Source organism: Melopsittacus undulatus, chromosome Z (assembly GCF_012275295.1).
Source record: "Melopsittacus undulatus isolate bMelUnd1 chromosome Z, bMelUnd1.mat.Z, whole genome shotgun sequence".
Classification (NCBI taxonomy): Eukaryota; Metazoa; Chordata; class Aves; order Psittaciformes; family Psittaculidae; genus Melopsittacus; species Melopsittacus undulatus.
This window is the reverse complement of record NC_047557.1, coordinates 8723210-8745633: the sequence shown is the minus strand read 5'-3', so window position 1 is coordinate 8745633 and position 22424 is coordinate 8723210. Positions and strand designations below refer to the sequence as shown.

At 42.0% G+C, this 22424-nt stretch overlaps 1 protein-coding gene across 50 annotated transcripts in view; it reads right to left on the bottom strand.

Moving 5' to 3' along the window:
* CELF4 (CUGBP Elav-like family member 4) overlaps positions 1-22424 on the bottom strand; it is a 709268-nt gene that overhangs the window by 6090 nt on the left and 680754 nt on the right. For 49 of the 50 annotated variants that reach the window (XM_034072596.1, XM_031043795.2, XM_031043757.2 and 46 more), the window contains one exon: positions 16402-16529. In XM_034072596.1, the coding sequence (XP_033928487.1) occupies positions 16402-16529 (128 nt within the window). Of the gene's footprint in view, positions 1-16362; positions 16530-22424 lie in introns of those variants that run through there. The other variant, XM_034072597.1, reaches the window with a different exon arrangement.

Below are 22424 nucleotides of genomic sequence, written 5' to 3'. Positions count from 1 at the left end.
CTATGGAGATATTTTCCCTGCAGGTGACAGATCTTTACAGCTATTGCATCTGAGGCTGATCAATATTGTTAAAATTCCAACCAATGTTTTTCTCCCTTGCCTTTTCCTTGTTTCTATAGCAATTTCTCTCTCTGTTTTATGCCTCTGCACCAACTTTCTTCCAATGCTGCACTGTTTCTCTTTCCCTCTGACTCAGCCCTCCTCTTCACCATACCCTGACACCAATCTGCACCCATGTCCCCTTCCCTGGTTCCTACATGACTGCTGGGCAGAGGTGGAGGCAAGAGACAGAGCCCTCCAAAACAGGCTCCATCCCTGTGGCAACCACTGCAAAGGCTGTCATGGGGAGTTCAAGATCAGGAGCCCAAATGTTTTAGAGTGGGAAGGACAATGTAGTGAAGGGGACTTTGCATCCATGCTAGGATTAAATGAGGGCTGTTCATAATCAATACATTCACCTGAACTCTTGGGATGCTATTTTTAGGGGGAAGGGGGAAAGAATGTTTTTGTTGGATGACTCAGTTCTAACATCTGAAGGTTAAAAAAGAGACAGATTTTATATATGAATCTTTATATACATGAATATGCACACATACATATCATACATATGTATACATACAGAGGTACTATACATACATATTAACAGAGACAATTAAACATGTACAGACAGAGAAGCTATTGTGATCTAACAGGGAGATGGGAGTCCAGCATTTCAAATGCTAATGTTTTCTGGGGTGTCTTTTTAGGATGCTTGGAGACCCTGTCTCATTTTTCCTTTTTATATATTAAAGGTGATGATAAAAATTAGCTCTTAAATCGCAGTGCCCTTTCTTCAAATAATCATATGACTTACTTGCTGTGCAGTGTTGTTACTAGGATTGTTCTCATTTAACTATGTTACATTAAGAGCTAGTTGAAAAATGATAATTATTTTCCTGGGGAAAATTGTCATTATTTTGGCTTTCTTTCCTGTGAATATTTAAGTTAAAACCCAAAACAAATCTGGGGTGGGGGAGACAGCCAGAGGAACGGATTAATTTTTGTCTTTTTTTAATCAATCTGAAATCCAGTCAATTTCTAACAGGAATTTAGTGTTTTTGAAGGCCAACATTTTTAATCAAGACAGTTTTGTTTTTTCTGCTGTTGGCATTTTTTTTTTTTAATCTGCTAGAATGTAAATTTGCTGCAGAAACATCCCGTTTGGTCAAAATGTCACTTTTTGGTCACCCTCCCCTCCCCCAGCCATTTTGATGAAAAAATGTCAAGCAGCAATAGCTATGTCATCTCTGATTTATCTGTTTTTCTAGAGCCATTAGTCTCAAGCAGCAGATGAAAAAGCACCACAATGGAGCAGCCACTCATGGAGAAGCCAACCTGGACAGTCAGATAACGTCTCTGGTTCCCGTCATGGTATTGCTTTTTCTCATCCTGTCCCTGATGGTGGCAAGAGTATGATGGGGATTACAGGTTGTGGAGACACCCCAAAAGAGATGTGTGTTGGGAGGAAGAGCTGGGCTGCAATAGGACAGAACCAGGATGCAGGGTGGGCTGGTGCAGAATGGAGCTCCAGTCTGCCCAGAACCAGGGTTGCAATAGGGAAATTAGGGCTATAAAATATATGGAAATAGGGAAAAGGGCTGAGCATTCACAGCCCCAGTTGCCTTCCTCAGCGATATCCAGCATTTACTTGCTCATGTAAACATACCTATGGCTCCCTATTGCTCTCTCAGCTGTGTTTTACCAACCAAGGACTTTGCAGGCAAAGGCCAGTTGAAATAAACTCGGGTCATGTTGGGAAGCAGTGATGGTAAAGTTCAAACGTATGTTATGCGGCTACTTTTCCAGCAAAGCCTGTAGCTTGTTTCACTCCTGATGGCCAGCTTGGTGGGTTTCATGCGCCAAGGAGTATTTGCCCTGCCTCATACAGAGCACTTGCTCCTGTTTTTGCTGCTGGTGAACATTAGGTGGGAGAAGAAATTAAGCTTGGTAGTAGCTACCTTTCTGCACATAATGAAAGGTTCTTTATTACAAGGGGGCCTCAAGGCGTTTGCTATCTCCTGAGCATTGTACAAACAGTTTAATTAAAAAAATGTACATGGTTGAGAACCAAATTTAATTGGGAAGCTGTAAGTGAGCTTCTGTGCCGAGTATCCTCTGATTTTGCTTTTTTCCCCTTGTAGATTGATTCGAGCTTATCAAAATGCTGATGAACCCAATGCTTCACTCTCCTGTTCTTATTGCTGAGAGTTAGATAGAGATGCTATACCCATTCCCCCCTTCCTTTTCCCCACCAGACAACAGCACCTCCCAGGATGATCTCAAGACTGCTAATGAAGCCCATCATATGGATCTCATCAAGTAGAGTTATGCTGCCAGTGACCTCCATGCAGGTTGCCTGATACACCCTACCTGGGTCTCAAATGCCTACCTTGAGACACTACAGCACACAGGTATCTGCCAGGATGGGGATGAGGAATTGGGTCTGTAATTGCTCACCAGGAGCAAAAGGAGTTTTTAGGGTGGTGCTTCTATTGGGTTGCATCCAGGAAAAGAGAAGACCCCAATTCTCCCAGCTCAAAACCCTGGCAGGGGTCCTCAGTGATTCCCAGAGCCAGTGGCAAGGAGACAAGAGATACCTGGCCTTCCCATAGCTGGAGTGGTGGGGTCACCTTGTGCCCCACTATCATGCAAGACTTCCCCGAGCACATCAAATACTCATCCACAGGCATTACTGCCCTGCATGTCAGTATGTGCACCTTGCATCATCTCCGACAAGAAGCCTTGCACTTCTGGGTCTGCTTCTATAACAGGACCATTCCCCAGGGGTGAGATTTCAGCCTTTTTCTGCCAAGCCTGTTCAGCACCTCCCCTACCCTCTACACCCCTCTAAATCAGAATGCAGCTAGGAACGTGTACTCTCAGCTTGCAACACTCAATTACTTCTTCTGATATTTTATTTTTTTTGCCTGCAGCTTCAAATTACCTTCAAGGTGCACAGTGCAATTAGCTAAAAATATTTCCTGCTTCATTTTAATTGCACTAAAACTCTAATGTACCTCCAGTGAGGAGCAGCAAGGTAGAAATCAGTGCCCCAAGTATTTCAAATTGCTTAAAGCCCACGATGACTTAATAAGCTTACATAGTTCTATTAATTATTAAATGTTACTAATTTTTTTTTGTTAAAAAAAAAGCCTAACACGTTCCTGAAGCTACATTCTGTATGTTTGTGAAAGAAGATACTTTTGCTAAGGAGATGGTAACTCTTTCTGAGTTTTAGAAAGAGATGACAAGAATTCCTCCCTGTAGTTGGAGCAGTTTCCGTCTCTGAAGTATTCACAGCTCATGGCAAATTTTAGTATCTCAGAATTTGATTCTGAAAACACTTATGTGTGTGACTTATGTATGTGACTCATTTCACTGCTATAGCTGAGGTATTTATATGGTTCTAATTTAGAGCTAGATCACATTTTTGTTCAAAGCCTTTCTTGGTGGAAAATGCAGGTGATCAGTCAAACATTATGATTGCTTTAAAAATAATCAAAACTTTTTGTCTGAGAATTTAAAAAGAAAACCAAAACAAAACGATTTTTTTTGTTGTTGCTTTTAAAGCATTGAAAACCAATGTGCTGATTCCTTCATTCCCATGATGGCAAGTTCATAAGATTACTTCAATATGCTTTGAAAAAAGTATTGAAAATAAACCCCAAATTCCATTTGCATCCAGTGGAGTCTGATCAGTCTCTGTCCTCTGGGTTTCTGATTCATCATCAGCCTATGCTTATGAAGCCTATCCCCTTGTGCCTGCAGCTGTGCTGGCTGGATATGCCATCATTCCCTGATCACACATGGATGAACCCCAAGGCTGGACCCCTTCAGCTCTGCTGCTGAGCTTTGCTTTGTAACCTGTTTTAATTTCAAGGAATCTGTTCACCTCAAGTGACTGATACAGTGGGTCACTGCTGGTCTAGCTGACTTTAAACTCATCAGGAAGCTATCACACAAGCCATTCAGCTGACAGAAGCGAGGTGGTGGGGGAGACACTGACCATCTGGAAGTGAAAACCATAGCTGATCTAAAAGCTGAAGTGTGGCCATGACCTTAAGCTGTAGAGGGGAGTGTGATGTTCCAGTTTCATGTCCACAATTTCACTTCCTAATGCTAATATTAATGGTCTCATTGATTTGAGACTCAGGAAAATACTGTAGTTGCTTGAGATACTGCAATTTTCTCAAAAGACCTCAGAAGACCTCGAAAGAACTGCAGAAAGGATTAATACCTGTTCTCATAATTTCTAAGACTATGATCTATATAATGTAAATTTGGATTGTTTTATTTTGCTTTGTTTACATTTTCAGTACCAACATGACAAAGAAAGATGGCTATGGATAGATTTCGTCAGTGAGAGCTTTCAATGGCCTATGTGCCTAGAGAGGCTACCCCAGGGGCACAGCAGGTTCTCACCTCTCTTCCCTCTTCTAGTCCTCAGGTCTCAAATGCCCTTGCCAACGTGAGTAGCAGTCAGGGCTTACATGTTATAGAGATGTGTTTACGAGGAACCAAGGTGAGACCCAAGAGCTCATTTCACCCAAGCCCTTGGTGAGATGTCAGTTGATGTTTTCTGTGCTGCAATTAACTCAGTGAATTTCTCACCAGTCTCCTACAAAGGACAGGGTCATGTTAGCCTAAGCCTTTATGCTCCTCCCTGTGCCTAAGGGTTAGGGTTTTACCTGAGTGAGGGGGTAGTGGTGGGATTGAATGCAAGTCTCACCCTCTTCCATAGCTGTGAATGAAGCCTGCTAGTGATGGTGGGGTCCATAGCAAATGTCAGAAAGATGCTGCCAGTCTCTGCAACTCTCTCCCCCTCTCCTGCACTCTCCAGAGCAAGATAAACCTTAGACTATCTCCAGAGAAGCTCATGTCTGCAATTGATTCTCAGACAGTTTAAAGGGAAATTGAAGGCACCCAGCTTCTTGGCAAAGGGCACATTGAGAAGATGAGCCTCTGAAATAAACGAAACTAGCCCTCACTGCTAGTGTGCAGGTCCATTCACTTGCTTCCTCTGAAGCAGAACTCCAGGAAGGCAGGTACTGGCTCCTTCTTCCCCATGGGAGTAGAGGAGGAAGATTACAGAGAAGGGGGGGAAAGAAATAATTTCACATCTACTCTGCCCTGAACAAGAAAAGGTTCCTGACACCAACAAACTAATCAACGCTGAAAGCTTATGAGGTCAAGGTTTCCCTTTTCCTCTATTATTCTTTTGATTTTTTCTGACTGGCTGGGACTTTAGCGCTGCCCTGGCAAGTCTATAAATATAAAAGCCTTTCTTTGCCTTCCTCTGGGGTACACCAAAGACCATTTGAATACCTATGGGGAGAAGTTAAAACTAAACAACACCAAAGCAACTCACAAAACCCAGGTTGTCCAGCTAATCTTCAAGTGCTGACCATAAATTTCTGTACGTCAGGCCCAAGAAGCCTGTCTCTGCTCAACGGGAAATGGGGAAGGCAGCTCCCCCTCCCAAGAACAAGCCCTCTAGATTCAATGTTTCATGTGAAGCCTTATGGCCAGGAATGCTGATGCCAAACAACAGGGTGTAAGTTGTGTTTGAGGGAGGTGGCTGGGACCTTGATGGATGAGCTCTGAACATGTGGGCTGCCTGGAGCACACCAGTACCTGTGTCTCCACCCCTGTGCTCCACAAGTTGATGCTGAGCCATCTTGGTCAGCCACCAGAGCACGGCTGCTAGGAATTTCCCTGACCTGGCCACCGGGAATATCTCAACCTTTGTAGAGTCTTTTCCACTGGCACCTATAGAGTGTAAAATGCTCCTGAAGGCAAATGAGGAGTGTTTATAAATCCCCTTGGTATGAAGGGAAAATGGCAGAGGATCTGAGAATATCTACAATTGGTGCTGCATGGGTATTGTCGAGTGTCCCTGTCGTGTGCTACCCACGTCCTCTGCACTGCAGCACAGGGAACTTTACTCAGTGGTCTTTCCATGGCAAAGACAAGGGTGCTCCCTCCATCTTTCCTGCCCTTGGGCTCTCTGCTGGGCTCTGTGCTTCATCAATGCTTGGTTTGATTGAAAACAGGAAAAGAAAAATGCCCCATTCCCTACCAAGGTCTGACAAACAGGAATCATAGCTGCAGCATAAGCTTCTCTGATGGATTCTGCCCCAGCTAAATGAAATTAAGATTTCAACAAACAAGCCCCAATTCCGTGGTAACAGTAGAACAAATGACATCTGATAATTGCTAACTTCTTTTGCTTATTCTTTGCTCTGTTCACCCCATCAGTCTCTCCAGATTATATTTTCAGTTGAGTTTAATGAACACCATTTATTAAACTAACACCAGGGTTCTGCTCTGGCCTCAGACAGATGTGCCTGCTAATATGAATCATTTTGTTAATTGGATTATTCTGATGGAGAGCGGATCCCTGCCACTCCGAGGAGCACAAACAAATGGGGAACAGCTCGCCTCCAGTTGTGACCAGCCGCTTCCGTTCATTAGGAGGCAGCTCCAGGCTCTGCAGGCAGCCTGGCAGGGTGCTGTCCCTACCGCTCCCATCAGCTGGCACTTCTGCTCCGTTCCCTTTTCCCCTCATGTACTGAGAGAACCCAGATCTCAATGTGGCCCCCAGCCTGGCTTATCGGTGGGACATGAACATCACTGCTACCCTTCCTGTGTTTGCCACATGCACAGGATTTGCTGCCTTCTTTTTCATGGTGAACAGTTCTTTATCTGAATGCAAATCAGAACCCCCTAACAGTGTATTCTTCCCAGTGTGCCATGTCTGACCTCCTTTTACATTGACACCTGAGAAAATGAAGACTACTTATCTGCTCATGATCCTTCTTTACTCTGATCTTCTGCAATTATTTGGGCAAAGGGACAGGGATGATACACTTCTAAAGGCTTATATTAATCAGAGAAAAGAGACAAAATCCATCTGAAATCTCCCAGAGATACCCTTAGTCTATCGTTTGGGATTTTAGTGTTGAAAATTTTGGGTCAATCTCTGTAATACATTGTGTTCAGGCACCAGACATCCATCTATCTGTCTATCTCAATACAAATCCTACCTTCTGTGAACCATAAAACTCCTAGCAGAGTGACATTACCACTTCTCACATCGACAGAACACACTGAGCACACATAACTTGGGGAAAAATTACAGAGGTAATTTGAAAGATCAGAAGAGAAAAAGCAGAAGATTTCTTCTCCCTGAATGTAAGTGGCCAAATCCCACAACAAGTCTTTAGCTGGCACAAATCACTGTCACTCCGTTAAAGCCTGGGTTTTTTTCCCAGGTGAAACACAGGCCCGGCACTTCTCCAGCTTAATGCGATCCTCAGGACAACTTGTTTCAGAGCATTTCTGAAGGAAGGAATAATTTGCATTTTAATCCTTAGCAGCATCCTGGAGTTACTTCCAGGAATCACTGGTGAGTGCCAGAAACCAGTCAGAACGTCTGGCTGTGCTAAAAGAGAAAAGACCCCAAAGCTAACCATGGTGACAGTCCAATGCCTTTACTAACAGCCCTTTAAAATGCTCTTCAACAAAGCCATCTACTGAGAAGTCCCACATTCAGGTTAAGTTTAGGAATGCTTCTCCAGGAATGGGGTATTCCTCTGCTCTTGATCAGGGTCTGTATACCTGTCATGGGTTCAGCCGTAGCAGTCATTTTTCTCCTTCTTGTGGCTGGTGCAGTGCTGTGTTTTGACTTCTGGGCTGGGAACAGTTGCTGATAGAAAGCATGTTTTGAGGGTGTTTTTGTTCAGGGCCTTTTCTGAGCAGGTGCTCCAGCCAGGTGCAGGAGGGGAGGCCAGGAGGAAGGAGAGACAGGACACCTGACCCAGGCTGGCCAATGAGGTATTCCATACCATAGCACGTGATGCCCAGGAGGCAACTGGGAGAGAGAGCTGGAGGGGTGGAGCTCAGAAGAAAAATGGAGGAGGGAGCATGTGGTGCTTGGCCGGGCAGGGTGGAGTGAGTTATGGGTCAGTGGCTGGTGGGGTGTTGTATTATCTTCACTTGTTGCTTGCTGTATCATTATTATTTGTAGTAGTAATGGCAGTGGTGTTTTATGTTATGCCTTAGCTATTAAACCGTTCTTATCTGAATCCGTGGGGGCTACATTCTTTGGATTTTCCTTCCTAATTCTCCGGGAATTGGGGGACTTGGTTTAAACCACGACAATACCTTTCTCTAAATTACATTACACTGGTCTTCATGGGGAACAGGAGAAAGACCTTTAAGAATTCCTGATGGGATTTTCTCTAACATGGTCTGTACACTTTGTACCAAATAATGTCCTTGTAAAAGCTAAGAGGAGAAGGCAAAACCCACTCAAATTACCTCCCTACAGAAAGTGCCAAATCTCTCAAGAGCTGACATGTTAGAGCTCAGTTTCCTAATCAGGTGTTGAGCTGCCTGCTTGGCTCCCTCTCCCAGGACCCAGTCTGTCATGATGGAGCAATGTGTGCCATGCAAACAGAATGCACAGAGAGTAATAGAGAGCCTGAGCATGGAAAACATTTGCTGGTCATATGTCACAGGAGAAGGGATGCAACCTCTCCTGATGAGTGGAGATGCTTCAAGAAAGGAGAAAAAAAAATAGTATCTTATCAATGAAAAACTAATTTGTAGCTGACTGCACAGCCCATGAGTTTCATTGCCCAATCATTTCCAAATCCTTAGAAATGAACGTAATGAAAACCTATTTGTTTTACAACAACCTGCTTTTTAAGACTCTGCCTTGACAACCAGGGCCCTGGTCCACACCCAAATCAATCAAAAGATGCCTGTGGGTTTCAAGTACTGGCATCATATAGGCAGAAATCTTAAAAGTAGACATCTTGTTGCTGTGAGGCTGTTAGTTATGGTGCTTTGCATAGAATGGTGCTTCAGACAAACCAGCTCTTAGATCTGTCCTAGGAGGAAAAAGGGGACATCTGAAGAGAGGCGAGGAGGGAGAGTATCTCTCCCGGTAATGGGAGAAATCTTCTTTTAAAGAGGATCACTTGAGTGTGCAACTGCAGCTTTCCAGGAATGCAAGAGAATTTATTCTCTTTCTAAGTCATTGTTGTACAATGAGATATTTAAAATAAGCCGTAGTGATGTGTTTGGACACAAGCATGTTCATTCCTTAGTCTCTCTGCTCTAAAAAGATGATAGGATGCAGAATGGTACCATTGTGTCTCTCTCTAGAACCACAAATAATTGACACATCTCTGCTAGGAGAACATTTAGAGTTGAATAAGTAGCAGTGAGCCCGAATCCTTGGCTGCCATAAATCAGCGTCACTTCACTGACTTCAGAGGAGCAGGTGATTGACGCTGCTGAGAACTTTGGCTGATCATGGCTGTGGTTAGTACCTTTCCAGGCAGAGCACTGAGCTCTCATTTAGTGTGCTTCTTGGTTGGGAAATGACTTGACTGCTGATCTCCTTTCCCCTCCAGCTCATCCTTCTACCAATATTTCAAAAATGTTGGATGAACCTCAGCTAAGTGGAAAAATGAACCATTTGAAATAAAACCTGTCTTTTCTCTAGCTGCAGTCACAGGGCAGGATGAAAGACACATGAGAAACAGGGTTTGCACAGTAAACCTTCAATTCTCTGCTACAGCTGAATCAAACACTTCAGAGACCAGAGTTTTGATATTCACTTGTATCTGGCCAAAGTTACCGTACCCATGAATTATTCAAATATGCAATTATTGCATTTGATGTATTACTGGGTATAACGGTGGGAATGAGAAACAGTGTTCTAGTGCAGCTGATTGTATATGCCTTCCAAACTATAAGGACATCACTTTAAGGTGCTCACAGTGATGGAGCACTCTGCAACCCCTTATTAAGATTCCTGCCAACTCCTGTAGCAGTTTTCCCCTGCAGAGCAAATTTCATGGAGTTTTTTAGCCTCCCTTTTCTTTATACTTACAGTGTAAGTGCCAAACACTACCCCATACAGCCTCAATTCATGGTTCTGCAGCAGCTCTCAAAGGTCACTGGCAAAAAGATCAGATAATTTTCAGCCTACTGATCAATGATGCACAAGTGACCTGTGTCCTGTGAACCATGTGTTGGAGCTAACTTATAATGTTAACTTTATTGAGAGTTTCCAGTTTCCTGCATTAACCTTCTCTGCTAATTCACTTTTCCTTGGGGCCAGAGGGCTGTGCCCTGCCTTTGGCCTATACCGTCCATATCATCTTTATTTGGACAAAAAAGCATGCTCATGACACTGATGTTTTCTTTTGACTAACCACACCAGAGACAGATTTACCAGCTTTCAAGCATATGAAGCATAGGGTCGTCTTAAGAAGAACATCTCTTGCCTGAAGTCCTAAGTCCTAGACCTTTATGGCTTCATACACTGAGCTTCAAACAGCTTGCCCTTTGCTCTCTCCCCAAGTACTTGTATTTGCAAACTGGTAACTTGCTTCTTTCCTGTCTGCTCTTTTTGTGTACTGCTCTCCCCAGTGTCCCAGTATCAAACGATTTTGCTGACTCTGCTCTTATTCTAAGGTCCTGTAGGAAAATGACCACACTTGTTTTTAAATCTCACCCAGGATTATCACTAGCCTCTTATGTTGTGGGCCTTTCCTCCCCCCCACCATTCTCTTTCTACCTATTTTATTTAGCAGACATTCATTCGGTCAATGTTTGCTTCTGCTGGAACAAATGTTTTAGCTCTGGGTGTCTCCTGTGTTTTTCCATTTCTTGGCTCTCATTTCAAATCACGGCTGCTTAAAAAATCTACTCTCCTTTATTTTATTTCCTAGCTTTTCTACAAGTTGCAGTCCCTCGTGCAGTGCCCCAGCAAATCTCTGTGCTGGATGAACCTAATAAAAAAGTTCCTTCAAAGGCTACTCTTTTCAGGTTACTGCAGCTGCCCGTTAACTGACACAACCAAAGTTCACACCATTTAACTCAGAAAGGCTTTAAATCTGACCTTCTCTGGTAATTTATGTTACACGGCCCATATGAGATCCCATAGTAATCTTGTTGGTCAATTGGTTGAATGTAACACTGCCACCCTCCAGTCAACCCTGGGGCTTTGGAGGTTTTGCTGTTGGAAGCCTTCAGACGTGGCACAACCATACCAAGCTCATGGTCTTTTCACAGCAGGGACAACTCAGCAGGCTCTTTGCTGGCTGAGTCATTGGGAAAAGTTCTTACAAGCATCTGAAAGTTTACTTTAGAGCATTAGAACCAACAGCATCACAGTGGGATGAGAAATGAGAGACTGCTTCTTATCTATTATTTAACTCTGAAATAATTGCATTATCTAACATTTTGAAAAAATGGGGACATGGGTTTTAATGAAGAATTCATGCTCTGAAGTGAAGGAAAGTGTTATGGCATTGCATTGTGCTGCTCTATCACTCTCATGACAAATAGTGCGGATCCGTTAGTGACCTACATGGACTCATTTAGATGCAAACACAGCAATACTCCTGAAAAGCTGCCCTGCTTTGAGGAAGAACAAGTTCCAAATATTGCTGAATAGAATTCAGTCTCAGAGCAGTAATTACTGATTGTAATTTTGGAGTAAATGCAGTAATTAATTATTGTCGTTTTCCATCAGTGCATTATATTGTGTGCCAATCTTAGAATAACTACAATAATTAGCAAATGGGATTTTGCATGCTCTGGTATGGAAACTGTGTTTTATAGAACAGACATGAGAATTTTACTATAATAAAGTTATTAATAATTCAAATGGGCAGACAGGTTAAAAATGATCAGCCAGAGAAGAAGAGAGTTTCCTTGTCAGTTTTGCAAACACCTTCAGTAGTTCTGTTTCAGCCTTCCCCAGTAACATTCACTTCCATTCTTTCATGTATGAGCACAATAGCACAAAGTTTAGGCTACAAACACAGTGAAGGATGTTAAATTTAATCACAATTGTCAATAGAAATTAAAAGCAAAAGTAATCCAAAGAAAAGCAAAAATTATTGGCTGAATTGATGTTTTTCCAGTACCTAAACAGACTTTCCCAAATGAAGCTGTGCTGATTTTGTTCTCACTTTATTCACTCATACTAAAGCTTGTGCTAGATAACTGTTTTGATGTAATTATACTAGTGCAGATTTCCATAATGTAAGCAAGTCCTAAATGATCTAAGTGATGACTAAAGGAGGGAAAAGACTATAATTTGTACAGGGGGAAGAGAAATTGGTTAGCATGACTGTAGGAGGCATAACTACAAGAAATGGTATTAGAACCTGATAAAGGATATTTAGTGTGAATCTTAAGACAAACAGCCTAAAAGAAACAGTGAGATCAATGCAGCTGCAGAATAGCCTCTCACTGGAAGTAATGCAAGCCTATCTGAGAAGTACAAGCAACCAAAAATTCAGTAAAAAGTACTCTTTCACTAGGCTTTGCATTGAACTGATCTAAAATGACAAAAAACAACCTGAAATTCTCCATTCACAACCTTGTTGTTTATGGGCATTTGGGTTTTTCTTGTTTGTTTTAATTTCGGCTGATCACATTTGCTTACTTTAAAACAAGGTTGTTTGGTTCTTTTCTCTTATCAGAGCATAAAAAAAGGGAAATGGAAAGTTTTCCAGTTTGGTAAACTATACATTCCAGTAAAAAGAAAATAAACCAAACATTTCCTCTGGGAAGAAAATATCACCTATTCCAACTAGCTGCAGAGACGAGCATCTCACACCATCTACAATAAACCACACATAAGCTCATGTTCAGGAAGCTGTGAAGGAGGACCTGAACATTGGGGTTCAGCATTCAAGCTTTAGCCTGTTATTTCCCCTGGCATTTTGGAGAAGCAGGCTGCCTGGGCAATGCATTCTTTTGATGTTTTGGCACTACTTGTAGAAGCACAGCTGAAGAAAATATATTACTGTTGATAAGTTTTTGCACTCTTCTGCTTCACTTTTGCCTCATTCAGTTTTCTTCACTCACACTCACTTTGTCTCACTCTTTCATGCCAGGCAGTTCTCCAGGTCAGTCCCAAACAAATTTCTCTCCATCTTCAGCTTCAAATGAAGCCTCAACAGCAAAGTATCTATCTGAGGTGGTAATACTTTGCTAACGATCAGTTACTGCAGTGTAGCCACAAAGGGGAATGGTCAGGATTTTTTCTGCTCTTCTGTGCAGTGTCTTTTATTGATATATCAGGTAGACTCTTCTGTGCTCCTCTGTGAAGTCCTTAACACTGGAAGAGTTATGGGGCTTTCTAGGCAATATTGTCCTGTCATAGCTCCTACTGATTTAGCATGGATGTGGCACTGGGGAAATAGCTTCAAGACCCCAGTGTGGAGGGCTGGAATCACATGGATTACTGCTGCTCCCATGGGGAAGATCAGAGGAGCTCATCTTTCTGCCTGTCCTAGTAGTCCTCTGTGGTGCTGGCAATGCAGAGGGCTCACATATGCCTCTTGGCACATCACAGAGACCCTTTCAATGTTTGATAGCACTTGCAATGAAAACAAAAGACTGTGGCCAAGACTGCTTGTGTCCCAAAAGGGAGATTTATAAGTTAAAAAAAAAAATGTGCATCTAGAACAAAAATTGAGTGAAGATCTTTCTTGGTTAGAAAATAACATTCTAGTGGATTACATCAAACTGGGTGCTTCCCAGTTTTTTTTATTGTCATCTTCTCATTTTTGGAAAGAAATTCAATAAAACAAAGCTCTTCCTTAGAAAGATCACAATTAAAAAGTTTCTTGAGCATCCTCTTGAAGCACATAAGTAATTGCCCTGATGTCAATATGGTTATGTGCATGCTTCAAATTGGAATTAAGGACCCCGAAGAGCTGCAACCAAAGTAAAACTAGATGAAAAACATACAGGAGTTATTGTGTTTCTGCAAGGTAAGGGAGCTGCCTGCTCTCAAGCTTTGCAATAGCTATCTGTTCTGAACCCATGGGACTAGCTGCCTTCTGTCCTGGTGTTTTTAGGAGACTTCTTGTGGCATTAATGACACTGAAAGGGCAAGTCAGAGACTTCCAGTAGTATTTTGGAGGCTGACTGGAAGGTGCCCATCCGATCAACCACGGGGGTACAATAACACTGTGCTGAGCCAAGCTCCTGCGATGGGCTGACCAAGCTAGGAGTCTACAAGAGAAAAAGGACCTGTGATCTGCATTTATTCCATTTCAACAGGGATTGTACCTTTAATAAAGGCTCCTATAAGCAGAAGATGAGAGTGATCTGGTGGTAACAACTTAACTGATTTTACTGGACAGAAAATTATTGAAATCCAAGTAAAATCCAAAAAAACAAAAGGACTTCCTATCTAAGAGACAGCAAATAAAGACTGTTCTCCTGCTTTGCAGAAGCAAAGAAAACAAATGCCCAAAGAGAGATATGGAATTTTACTTCCATTTTATCAGCTGATTCCTTTTTTTATCATTTACTGTTGAAAAAAAAAATCAAAACCCAAGCAATAAATCTCATTTCTACTACTGAGTCATCTTTTCTTATAGGAAACAACCTGAGACCTCAACAGCAACCTGATCATGAAAAGCTAGAGACAGAGCCCTTCATAATGATCCATGATAATGAAAACACTGTAGACTCATACCAGTGAATCTTTAACAACGTTTGCACCTACAGCTCTGCAGTTTCTTACATGACCATAAGAAACAAGCATATTTTCAGTGGTTATGGCTATGCTATGCTATAACATTATTGTTTGGCATCAGACTAGGGAGGCACTTCTGTTCCTTGATCTCTTTGCTTCTGTCATTGAAAATGTCCCCGACAAAGGCAGTCCCTGCTGTAACAAAATTGCATGCATGCATCTCCCACTCTCCCCCAGCAAAACCTGCAATAAAAAAAGCCAGTGTGATGAAGCAAAAAGCATTTGGATATAGAAACATATTTTGGTTTCAAGCTTCCAAAAGGCCTTGTCATGAGCAAGGAAAAGAAAAGAGGTATTTGAAGAGGGATAATGCATTGACAGTTATCGTCATTTAGTCACATATCAAGGAGAGTCTGAACTATAGAGGCTATATGCTGCTTATGCATCTAATATGTTTATTAAAAGGTTTCTTCATGTTGCTTTCAGGACAGCACTTTTTCAAACACATTTTCATCCCATTCTTTAATTCTCCATGGAAAGGGTACTGCTCTGAAGACTGTAACAGTACATTTTAGAAAGATACTAGAGATAACAGTGAAAAATTAGAACACTTCATAGTTCTTTTGGAAGTTTGAAGAGAGGGATTTCCTGCCTACACCTTAGATGGCTCGAAAATGTTCTGAATCAAAATCACTGAATCTTAGACATTACAGCTCTAATGGCCTAGGAAGGTCACCTAGCCCATATCCCTGTCACTAATCTGAGAGTACAGACTGCTTGTTGGAGTTTACGGTCACCCTGGGTGCTTGGGTTTATTGTGAAATCCTTAGTATAGACAGTTTTAACAACAGGGAAAATTCCTGTCTCTGTAACAAAACCATGCAATTTTATATTTCTGTTTCTCAAACAATTTTCTAATAGAAAATCCAGCCAATAATGGAAAATATTTCCACTTTTGGAAACATCTCAATTTTTATTACTGGGATTCCAACATAACAAGCTGTTGCTTCTGATATTTTTGACACCGTTAAATGTGTTAGAAGTTAGTCCCTTGGAGCATCAAGCTGGCTCATTTCCAATAATACAAAGTACATGAGTCTAACAATATGACCCTTGATCAAATTTGTCTAGGTCCTCACTCAAGCAAATCTTCCTTGCCTTTGCTTGGGTTTTATCTAGATACCAAAGTTAACGCTAACTGACGAATAAGTGAGCATGGGTCCTTCTATTTATTTCTTGGTCTTGGGAAGAAAGAAATTAGGGGTTATTTAGTTGTCAGAGAGACATATTTACATAAAGTTATTATGCTGGGATGAAATTGGATACAGACTATACCGCATGAAGAATGAGGAATGCTTTGAAACGTTTGCAACACAGAGCTGTTGAGACAGACACTGTCCCAGACCAGTCACCTGGGATTAAACTGCAGCTCAGTCCCATCTCTTAATTGCAGGTTTTCTTCAGCCATCAGAAATGCTGTCTTTGGCTGAGCGAGTGGAATCAAGACAGCTTCTGGCTCTCCTCTAGTGACCAGGAAGACTTTCTAGAGATGTAGGATGCCCTTGGGTTGGGGAACTTGGCTCATCCCTTGTTAAGCATCCTTCCACCTCTTTCTCTAAACAGGCGCACGCACAAATGGTTCCTGGTTTATGTGTGCATGCGTATTTGTGGAGTGTGGCTCTAGCCAGAAGCCTAAGTGGAAAAGGTAGAAGCTAGAGAGTCACAGAGTTTTTTGAGGGTCTACAACACAAAGAGAGGCTACAACCATAGCTGACACCTCTTCCCCATGCAGTTACCTGTGCTAGTGCTTTGTATCCAGTGGTTCCCACAACTCTTCAGTAGGGACGGTTAGCATCCTTTGGCCTCTTCAGCTGCACCTTCAGCCTCTTCATGCCAATTTGGAAGCCATTCATAGCCTGGATAGCAGCTTGGGCACTGGCAGGATTGTCAAAACTCACAAAACCTGTTGAAACATGAGGCAAGGCAGAGGGCTTAATGATCTGAAGGGAGCCAAGGCAAGTACATGCAACGACCACTGAGAATGAACATGGGGAAGGGGTGAGGGTGGTGGGAGGGAGGGATTAAGCAGGGAGGAGGGTGGGAAGGAGAGTGAGGAGAGGATGGTTGCCAATGAGGGACAAAAGGTAGGAGGGGTTTTACAGATCAGGGTCCCAGGATGTAGTGCTGGTCTGAGTGCCAGTTTGGACACAAGATCATGTGAAGCACAAGGATTCAAATGTTGGTGCCACAGAACCAGAACACACGAGATTTGGGTCATGTTTGAGCTGGGGTGTCAGCAGATATGATGCATGGCCTCAAGGAGCTCTGTCTTGTTCTTTATCCCTCCATCATGACTGGGGTAAATCTCTATACCCTCCTTCACTCACCAGCATAACCTTTCCTTTGCCTTCCAATACTCACTATGAGGGGAATCTGATACACCTACTGCTACATCTTTATTATGGCAATATAAGTAAAATGTGAATTTAATAAGTTCTCCATTATGGTGTTCATTGGCATGAATAGTCTGATTGTTGGCCACTTAAGCAAGATAAGGAGCTTTATTAACTGGCAATTTCTGCAGACTTTATGTTGACTCTGCAGTTGAGAAAGATGAACACTGCTGCTTTCCAAACATGGCTTCCATAAGTAGTTTCATACCCTTCCAGCAAACCATCCAATCAGCCATGGAGTGTGCCCAGCAGTAGAAACATACAGTGACTGAATATTGCACCTGCAGGCCACCTGAAATGACATTTTTTGTCTCAATGGAAGTCTTGCTCTCTGGAGATGAGAAGACCCAAGATAGGTCAGGACCACATAGGATACAATGCATCCAAGCCGTGAAGCTTTAGGAAGGGTGTTTGGTTGTTCCTTTTTTCATTTGTTTTGTTTTCTTTTCTTTTTTTTTTTTTTTGACCCCGATGTTAATTCCAGAAAAAGGTCTTATTTAGCCAGACTGTATATAACTTTATCTGGGGTGACCATGGGTCTGAGATATTAGTGAGGCAGGGGCCATCACGTTGTATAAGAATTGCCTCTTCTACCATTGCCAGAAATGTCCCTGTGTGCCAACAGTATTTCTGAGCACAAACCCTGGTAATACTTGCCTAGGCCAGTCTGTGCTCCAGACAAAGCCATCTGTTTTCCCACCCCTGCAAAGCTCTGGCGGCACAAATCAACCCTAGGAACCCAGTGTGTCTCAACAGACAGGCTGAAATGAAGAAACAGTTTGAGAGCCCTTCACAAAGCTAATGCTGAGCATTTGCTGCCAGGTATACACCTGCTCCAGACAACCAGGCATGGCTGACAGCCTTGGGCTGTACTGCAAATGCATTCAGCAGCACCTCCTCCATGGTCTAGTTCCTCCTAGTCTCACATATGACACAGGGTAGCTTCCATTTGCAAAAGACACCTCTCACGCTTGCATTAAACTGTACTCCTTGCTTCAGCTAATAGCATAAGTTTATGAGAAGTCATAAAACTTATGGTCCTAGCCTCAAAGTGAGACAAAGAGTATTACTGAATATGGCAAATGTGGTTTTAAAAAGGAGGTCCATGGAATAATCAGACATCCCTCTTTGTCCTCTCCGTGAAGCCAAGGCTCCAATTAATTGGCTGTCCATGCAGCTTTCCTGCCAGCCACCTGGATGAGGAGGTACCAACAACACTGCAGCTTGAAGACATAAGCAAAAGTGTTGCTCAAGCCTCGCAGCAGTCATCAATCTCCAGACAGAAAACTGGAGAGTTATTGTGAGTAATGAGCTGTAGTATTATTCAATGGCAATGGATCTGCTTTTGCAATCACTTTTTAGCCAGTAAGCACCTGGTAATGTTCCCAGTGTACAACTGACTAGCTGAATAATCTATTAGTCAACAAGGTCCTATGACTTGATCTCAGCAAAGGAATAAACTAAACACCTCCTGATTTCACTTGAACTGATTCAGTCTTTAAATACTGCTGGAAGCATCCTTGTAAATGTTTTACTTGAATTTAAAATTGAAATTTGCTGTCTAGCTACCCCAAACCTCTCAATACAGAATGTCGCGAAAACCAGCTCTTTTTAAAAACACCTCTGGATTGCTAATACTGCTGTCCAAGACCTATCAGCTACATCTATAAAAGTAAACTAAAACTGTGCCAGGGAAGTTCTGATAAACTGGAAACAAACAATCTGTATGACTGAATTTTTAAAAAGGTCCTTGCCATAGTTTTGGCTTGTGCCTAACTATAAACAATTCCTGGACAAAGTCTAACTATTAGCACAGAACAGAGGCTGCTTTCAGTAGTTAGCTTGGATGTGGCCATAATATTCTGGAAAGTGAGAAAATTTAATAGATTGGGTGTGGGCCATTCAGTGCCAGCTGGCCCCAGTGCTAGGGGAAAGTGCCAGGTATGTTTACTTTACTAATATATACACAGCTATCAAACATCAAAGCCGAGTTGGCTGCAGTTTATATCATGTCTATAGGGAACTTAGCTTGCCTGGGAACTTTGATTTCTATTCTTTGATTTCTACAGGTCCTGTTGAAAGGCACCTCCTACTGACTGAATGTGCACATATAGAGTGTGTCTACACATGCTTCCATTTGTGAGCAAGTCATATAATACAATAATGAGTGTAGGTCCAGCCAATATAGTCAGTGGAGTATAGGTTATGAAGTAGCTGAGCAGCTGCTCTAGGTTTCATGACACACCCTCTCTGAAATATTTTGAAACAGTGAATGACATTTATTAAATGTCATATACACATTTTAAAAGACAAAGTGAATCCAGACTTTTCATACCAGCTCACCTTCTAGGCATGTACAAGGAAGAATATTCTATGATTCTATGATTCTAAGACAATAGAAGTACTGGGGTAATGCTTGGATGTCATGATCTGAAAAGTCTTTTCCAACCTACTTGATTCTATGGTTCTATGATTTCTTCCTTTTTTCAGAACACTCCTAGATGTGCCTAAATGCATCAAGTTCCATTGGTTGTGTAGCAGGGACCAGTGTTGACTGCAATGAAAGCTGGCATCTAGCTTAAATCTGTTGTGGGACTTACTTGTTTCTGTAGTTGGGAGTGATGTCTCAAGGTAGTAATATGCTGTTAAATGACTAATGCCTAGGTGAGTCAGTCCTCAAAATGATGTTAATTGCTGAATCAAACTCCTAATGCATGCAAACCGCACCAGAAATGCTGCCAAGTATGATAAAAATCCACTTTTGCCAAGACTGGACATTTAGTTGGGTCATGAGCCCTGGTGCTGGGATGCTAGTACAATTGCATCTTTGCAAGAACTTTGCCTTTATATAAGCTCACAAAGCTAAACTACTTTTTGTCATCACTTTGCTTTCGAGATGGAATTCTAAGGCCATTTCCTTACACTGTGCAAAGCTGTAAATAATACAGCGTTTTAACAAATGGGGCTAATAAGAGAGATCAGAAGTGCATTTGCTCACTATATTTCATTTGGACCAGATAATGAAGCTGGGAGTTGTACTCTGATGCTATTGGTATTAGTTACCTATGGATTAGGACCACATTTGGATTGTTATATTTTTTTTCTCCATAGTTGTTCTGATATCCACTGCTATAATACAAAAATCCTCACTGGCTAGCTGCTGAGGTTTGGGGGGCTGGGGTGAGAGGGCAAATGCATCTTGTGAGCACATCTTAGGGACAGAGCAGCTAATTCCTGTGTCTCCATTTCATTGTTTTAGTTTCAAGAGGCTTGACATGCTCAGATGTTGTTGATGCATTTGGCTCTCCCCCTTTTCCTGTTATTTATGTGGAGCTGTATTTCATATTATTGAAGGTATTTGGATGGACTCCAAAAAGAAGAAAAGCTATGCGCTGTTCTGAGAGTTAGAATGTCACAGTAATAAGGGATAGGCAGATAGGCAGACAGACAAGCTGTGCTGGCAATATCGTATTCCTTTCTCTTTACAGGTCAAATACCTACTGGTGTATTATATGTCTTTGTTGTTGTGATATGCACTATTGGCTGTTAAACATCTTTGCTTCTCCATGTCAAAATCAGCAGTGTTAATGGTGCTGTGCAGGTTTAAACATGTATGGCAAGGAACAGAATGCAAGTAGTGGGAAAATAACTTAAATACTTGCTTTCTGAATGGCTTAATGTTTGAGCCCATGAGTATAGGGCTCAAAGCATGTTGATAGTACTACAATTACTCAAGAAATTATCTGCATTTTGAACACGACCACTGCATTGTTATCTACGTCTTGAAGGACAAAGAGAAAAGGAGAGGTTAAAAAGCTTGAAGCTGTTCCTGTGCATCAGTTAATTAATAATCAGAGAAATATATGTTCTGGTCTGAAGATGGTTGGTAGGAGGACAGGATTTTGTGATAAATCTATTTTATGGGGGGGATGTTGTTTTTTTTTTTTTCTCTCCACCCCGGGATTATGTAAAAAAGCTGTTCTAATAAATGATTTATCAAAGCAGCAAAGAATGAAGAAATCTGCTTAGGACTGCAGCTCTGGGTATCTGATCTTCCTGAATCTGCAAAGCATCTTCCAGGAAGCTACTGACGTTGGAGTCCATTACGTGTTCTGGCCTGTCCTTTTCCTGCATGACTGTGTAAATGATTAGTGAGAAGAAATTGGGGTAGCATTTTGGAGGGTGTTTTCACCCCATTTCTTCCACAGGAAGTCTTGATCATGGAGCATGCAGGCTTTTCTCATGACATCAGCATGATCAAAAATGGGTTTATAGAATCAAAGTAAAGTGTAACTAGGTAACTGATATTACTCAAGGGCTGTTTTTCTGTTTTTAATCAGCTGAGATGATAAAGGAGGGAATTAGCAATCTATCTTGGAGTGAATTTGAAGACTGTTTTGCAACTGTAAACTTTCCATTCACAGTAAGTAGTGTCTCTGCATGGCCATGAATTAGTTTGTGTACTAAGTGCAGTCCTGAATGAGCACATCGTTAAGTTCCCATGGATCCTTAATCGATCTTTCTGAGTTTGCTGTTTCTCTTTGCATGCAGCAAGGAGAATTAGCGGTTAATGTGCGAAACAGCCTTTTGATGATCTGCTACCAGGTTAGAATAACATGTTGCCTCTCTTTAGCAGAAGCTTTCCTCTGGATGAAGCCCAAAGATTGGTAACTACATTGAGCATTCCCTGAATCAAAAGTCAAGAACACAGTGGATTGCAGGTCCATATGCAAGCTTTTGATTCAGAGTCCTGAACAGGGGGCAGACGGTCCTACAGTAGGTCCACTCATGTAGCTAGGCTGGTCTCAGGCAATGGAAAGGAAAAGAGGAACCTCAAAGAAGCATTTTAGTTGTTTTAAAACTCAGAAGAAATTTTAGATTCATGTTCCAGATTCTTGCTGCATACATTTTCCAGATACTTGTTGCAGGTACTGCCACCTCAGAGAAACGCTTTGAAAGAGATTACAATAGAAACAAATCAGTGTCTATTAGCCTTTTTCAGGCCAAAGATATATTTTCTGATTCTGTCAGTGTATTTGCTTGAGTGCTAAGAGGGATCTTTCTTGGCCCTTCTTGTTCCTCCAGTTATCAAAGTCACTAAGGAGAAGGTCTCATTCTTCTAAATTTTTCCCTTTGGTCATTCAACCCATGTTCATTTCACTAGAGGGAAATGAGAATAACAGAAAAGCAGGGATCTTCTTCAGCCTGTGGAAGGCAAATTACCATGTCATGTGGTAAAAGAGAAGAAATGTCACTCACAAGGGCTGAGTACTAGCACAGGAGAAGTCCATGCCTCTTGCTTCCCTTGCATTCGAAGTGTTGCTACCCAGGACATAAGAAGGGACCTCAGACAGACTACTGAGATGGACTAAGCTGCATAAAGGGCTGGACATGGGTTATACCTG